The following is a 6,273-nucleotide window of genomic DNA, read 5'->3' on the forward strand; positions in this document are numbered from 1 at the left end:
GAGTGTCAAGATTAGCCACAATAATGACAAAATATTATGCTACTAAGCCGAACAAAATCGCAGATCTATCCTAGGTTACATTTTCAGTAGCTCGCAAATTTGTTTTGGAATATGGTTATATTGTGTTGTCATTCCTTTTCAAGAAAGAAAATTATACTCTAGTGCTCCAATGCCAAAATAACGATACAAGCACAATAGTGATCATGGATCATTGTGAAATTATCTTGTTGTAGCCGGTCATCTACTCACACTACAGTCTCAAGAGGTACCTTTCACATGACAGGCTGCTTGTTCTAAAATAATGTTTTTGGTGTCAACCTTAGTGGTTAAGGAATACAAATGGATTTCCTATGACACAAAGCACAAGTAGTCTTAGGCCAGAGTATGATTTTCAGTATTTTTAATAGTTCCACCACAGTTTAAACATGATAGTGGTTTGGCTATCACTTTAATGCAGCTAATTTATTGAAACAATGCATCAGCTTACTAGTTCTGTTTGTTATACCCTATCAATACATTTTCAAATGGTTTAATTTCTGTAGGATAGAATACATTACTCGTGATGCACTCAGTCTAAACTAGGCCATGCATAATTGCTAACCAGCTTTTATCTCTGTAATTGTATTGACATTAGTAGCATTCCAACTGTCCATTGATTTTATAGTGAGCTTCAAAGAAAGTAAAAGAAAATGAATGGCAGTCAATTTTAAATTAATTATTTTCATCATTAGTGTGTTACATTTGAGTTTTAAAAAAGTTAAAAAAAAGTATTTCTTGCATCAGACTATAAGTAACTAGTGCTAGAAGTCTTTCTGAATCATCCACATGGTCTTGATCTGAAAGATTCTGATCCAGCATAAGCTTGATCAAATCTTCTTCTCTTTGCCATCTATTCTTGTAAAATCCTATTCAGAACAGAATTATGTAAAGAACGCAGAAGAAGCAAAGAGTGGTTAGAATGTGGAACTCGCTACAAGTAGTTGAGGCAAACTGCAGAAATGCATTTAAGGTGATAAAAACAAAAAACTGCGGATGCTGGAAATCCAAAACAAAAACAGAAACAGAAATACCTGGAAAAACTCAGCAGGTCTGGCAGCATCGGCGGAGAAGAGTACAGTTGACGTTTCGAGTCCTCATGACCCTTCAACAGAACTAGGTAAAAATAAGAGAGGGGTGAAATATAAGCTGGTTTGGTGGGGGGTGGGGGGGTGTGGTTGTTGGGACAAGCAAGCAGTGATAGGAGGAAATAACTAAAAGATGTCACAGACAAAAGAACAAAGAGGTGTTGAAGGTGGTGATATTATCTGAAAAAATGTGCTAATTAAGAGTGGATAGCAGGACAAGCAAGGTACAGATAGCTCTAGTGGGGGTGGGGTGAAATAAGACGAAAAGGGCATAAAAGGTATAGATAAATGATGGGTGAAATACATTTAAAAATAATGTCCTTAAATAAATAATAATCCTTTTTGTTTTTTCCAATGGTTTATATAGATTTTTCTTTTCCCACCTATTTCCATTATTTTTAAATGTATTCCGCCCATCATTTATCTATACCTTTTAGTCTTATTTCACCCCACCCCCACTAGAGCTATCTGTACCTTGCTTGTCCTGCTATCTGCTCTTAATTAGCACATTCTTTTAAATAATATCACCACCATCAACACCTCTTTGTTCTTTTGTCTGTGACATCTTTTGGTTATCTCCTCCTATCACTGCTTGCTTGTCCCAACAACCACCCCCCTCTCCCCCTCCCCCCAAACCAGAAAAGCCCAGCTTATATTTCACCCCTCTCCTATTTTTACTTAGTACTAATCAGATAAAATGCTCCCAAATGTATTTTCATGCTCAATGTTGACTATAACCAATGCACTGACAAGTATGCAAAAGGTTGATGAAAGTTAATGTTTTCAGGTTGATTACTTTAGCAAAGCATCATCTGTGTTATAGGAATCACTCAATGAATGGGCACTAACCTGTTTAACAGCTTTTTTCCCCTGAAGGGAGAACAAGCAGAAAAGCCCAGCAGCATTTTGTCTCGATACCACCTGTAGCACTATAAAACAGGATTTCTGATGAAAGGTCAACCACCAGTCCTTGTGGAGACAAAGTCCCGTCTTCACATTGAGGATACTCTCCGTCATGTTGTGTGGCACTACCAATGTGCTAAATGAGATAGATTTCAAACAGATCTAGCAACTCAAAAACTGGTAATCCATGAAGCACAGTGTGCCATGAGCAACAGAAGAATTGTATTCAACCATAATCTGTAAACTCATGGTCTAGCATATCCCCCAATCTACCATTACCATCAAGCCAGGGCATCAATCCTTGTTCAAAAAAGAGTGCAAGTGGGCATGCCAGCAGTAATACCAGGCATATCTAAAAATGAGGTGTCAACCTGGTGAAGCTACAACAGGACAACTTGCATGCCAAACAGTGGGAGCAGCATGCAACAGACAGAGCTAAGCAACCCCACAACCAGATGATCAGATCTAAGCTCTGCAGTCCTGCAACATCAAGTCATGAATGGTGGTGGACAATTAAACAACTAATTGGAGGAAGCGGCTCCACAAATATACCCATCCTCAATGATGAGGGAGCACAGCACAGCAGCGCAAAAGATAAGGCTGAAGCATTTGTAACAATCTTCAGCCAGAAGTGCTGGGTGGATGATCCATCTCAGCCTCCGGCTGAGGTCCCCAGCATCATAGATGCCAATTCAATTCATTCCACGATATCAAGAAACAGCTTAAGCTACTCACTACTCCAAAGGCTATGAACCCTGACAACATTCCAGCAATAGTACTGAAGTCTTGTGCTCTAGAACTAGCCACGCACTTAGCCAAGCTGTTCCAGTACAGCTACAACACTGGCATCCGCCTGGCAACGTAGAAAATTGCCCAGGTTTGTCCTGTTCACAAAAAGGACAAATCCAATCAGTTTACTCCTGATCATCAAAGTGATGGACGTTGTCATCAACAATGCTATCAAGCAGCATGTACTCAGCATGCACACTGATGCTCAGTTTGGGTTCTGCCAGGGCCACTCAGCTCCTGACCTCATTACAGACTTAGTCCAAACATTGACAAAAGAGCTGAACTCCAAAGGTGAGGTGAGAATGACTGCTATTGACATCAAGGCAACCTTTGACAGAGTGTGGCATCAAGGAGCCCAAGCAAAACTGAAGTCAATGGGATTCAGGGGAAAACTCACCACTGGTTAAAGTCATACCTAGCACAAAGGAAGATAGTTGTGGTTGTTGGTCAATCATCTCAACTCTAGGACATCAGTGCAGCAGTTGCTCAGGACAGGCCCAACCATCTTCAGCTGCTTCATCAATGACCTTCCCTCCATCATAAGGTCAGAAGTGGGGATATTTGCTGATGACTGCACAATGTTCAGTACCATATGCAGCTCCTCAGATACTGAAGCAGTCTGTGTCCATATGCAGCAAGACCTGGACAATATTCAGACTTGGACTGATGAGTGACAAGTAAAATTTGCGGCACACAAGTGCCGGGCAATAACCATCTCCAACAAGAGAAAATCTAACCATCTCCCCATGACATTCAATGGCATTACCATCGTAGAATCTCCCACCATCAACATCCATCCCTGGATTACCATTGACCAGAAACTGAACAGGCCAGCCATATAAATACTGTGACCACAAGAGCAAGTCAGAGGCTGGGAATTCTGCAGAGAGTAACTCACCTCCTGACTCCCAAAAGTCTGTCCACCATCTACAAGGCACAAGTCAGGAGTGTGATGGGATACTCTCCACTTGCCTGGATGAGTACAGCTCCCACAACACTCAAGAAGCAACACTATTCAGGACAAAGCAGCCCACTTAATTGGCACCCCATCCACAAACACTCCCTCCCTCCACTACAGACACACAGTGGCAACAGTGTGTACCATCAACAAGATGCACTGCAGGTACTCACCAAGACTCAGAATCAGAATTACAGTGCAGAAAAGGCTCTTCGGCCCATCGAGTCTGCACCGACACGTGAGAAACACCTGACCTACCTACCTAATTCCATTTACCAGCACTTGGCCCATAGCCTTGAATGTTATGACGTGCCAAGTGCTCATCCAGGTACTTTTTAAAGGATGTGAGGCAACCCACCTTCACCACCCTCCCAGGCAGTGCATTCCAGGCCGTCACCACCCTCTGGGTAAAAAAAGAGTTTCCTCACATCCCACCTAAACCTCCTGCCCCTCACCTTGAACTTATGCCCCCTTGTGACTGACCCTTCAACTAACGGGAACAGCTGCTCCCTATCCACCCTGTCCATGCCCCTCATAAACCTCGATCAGGTCGCCCCTCAGTCTTCTCGGCTCCATCGAAAACAACCTAAGTCTATCCAACCTCTCTTCATGACTTAAATGTTTCATTCCAGGCAACATCCTGGTGAATCTCCTCTGCACCTCCTCCAGTGCAATCACATCCTTCCTATAATGTGGTGACCAGAAATGCACACAGTACTCCAGCTGTGGCCTCACCAAGGTTCCATACAACTCCAACATGACCTCCTACTTTTGTAATCTCTGCCTTGATTGATAAAGGCAAGTGTCCCATATGCCTTTTTCATCATCCCACTAACATACTCCTCTGCCTTCAGAGATCTATGGACACACATGCCAAGGTCCCTTCGTTCCTCAGAACTTCCAGTGTCATGCCATTCATTGAATACTTCCTTGTCAAATTACTTCTTCCAAAGTGTATCATCTCACACTTTTCAGGGTTAAATTCCATCTGCCACTTATCTGCCCATTCCGTCTATATCTTCCTGTAGCCCAAGACACTCAACCTCACTGTTAACCACCTGGCCAATCTTTGGGTCATCCACAAACTTACTAATCCTACCCCCCACATAGTCATCTATGTCGTTTATATAAATGACAAATAATAGGGGACCCAGCACAGATTCCTGTGGTACACCACTGGACACTGGCTTCCAGTCACTAAAGCATCCTTCTGTCATCACCCTCTGCCTCCTACAACTAAGCCAATTTTGAATCCGTCTTATCAAATTACCCGGCATCCCATGTGCATTTGGCTTCTTTATAAGTCTCCCATGTGGGATCTTGTCAAAGGCTTTGCTGAAATCTATATAAACTACATCAACTACACTACCCTCATCTACACACCTGGTCATTTCCTCAAAAAATTCAATCAAATTTGTTAGGCATGACCTCCCTCTGACAAAGCCATGCTGACTATCCCTGATCAAACCCTGCCTCTCCAAGTGGAGATAGATACTCTCAGAATTTTCTCCAATAGTTTCCCTAGCACTGATGTGAGACTCACTGGTCTGTAGTTCCCTGGCTTATCTCTACAACCCTTCTTAAATAACTGAACCACATTAGCTGGTCTCCAGTCGTCTGGCACCTCCCCCGTGGTCAGAGAGGAATTAAAAATTCGGGTCAGAGCCCCTGCGATCTCCTCCCTTCTCCCTCAGCAGCCTGGGACACAAATCATCCAGACCTGGAGATGTGTCCACTTTTAAGCCTGCCAAAACCTCCAACATCTTTTCACTCCCTATATCAATTTGCTTAAGAACCTCGCAGTCTCTCTCCCCGAGTTCGATACCTTCATCCAGCTTTCCTAGTGTTCTGTATGATTAAACAACGCGTTTGTAAATACAAAGTCAGTAGAAAGCTTCACTCCCTCGCCCAAATGACATATCAGCCCCCAACCACCATGAAATGAAAAACAAAGCAGTTTGAGAAACGTTTCTACAAAACTTTCTTTGCAAACGGTACCTTCGGCTATCACGATACTAGTGTATTTTAGATCGGATTCTGTGCTGCTAATGCTGCAACTGGAAATCCTCCTCCTATCTCTCAGTGTTACCTGTGCTGCAGTGCCACCAGCCCCAGGGCGATAACATGAGGGACATCCAAGTGACTCGGCCACTCGCCGGTAGCAACGCAGCCGAACACGCCGCACTCCTCCCTGATCCCTGACTCTTCAAACTCCATGGCTCCACTGGAAACCTGCACTGGGACCCTTACAGGTTCTCAACACCACCTACTTCAACTGTAACTAAGAGAAAGGAGGAAAGAATAAACACCCAAACCATCCACTATTACGCTCAAAACGTTTAAAATAAACTTGCCCCAGCCTCTAACTCTCCACAGTCTCTGACTCTCCCTGCCCCTCCCCCCACCGAATCACCGCACGTGTTTCCCCTCCCCCTCCCCCTCAAAACCCCAGCTTGGACCGCACCAAATCCCCAAAGGAGTGCGGGGTGCGAAATAATA

At 43.6% G+C, this 6,273-nt stretch overlaps 1 protein-coding gene across 2 annotated transcripts in view; it reads right to left on the reverse strand.

The window, feature by feature from the left end:
- Positions 1–6,177, reverse strand: part of ppat (phosphoribosyl pyrophosphate amidotransferase) — a 57,189-nt gene extending 51,012 nt beyond the window's left edge. Inside the window, exon 1 of one of the 2 annotated variants that reach the window (XM_078548201.1) lies at positions 5,864–6,177. In XM_078548201.1, coding sequence (XP_078404327.1) covers positions 5,864–5,991 — 128 coding nt within the window. In that variant the 5' untranslated portion in view covers positions 5,992–6,177. The other variant, XM_078548209.1, reaches the window with a different exon arrangement.
- Between the last annotated feature and the right edge of the window lie 96 nt (positions 6,178–6,273).

This window comes from Cetorhinus maximus, chromosome 1, assembly GCF_964194155.1.
Source record: "Cetorhinus maximus chromosome 1, sCetMax3.hap1.1, whole genome shotgun sequence".
Classification (NCBI taxonomy): Eukaryota; Metazoa; Chordata; class Chondrichthyes; order Lamniformes; family Cetorhinidae; genus Cetorhinus; species Cetorhinus maximus.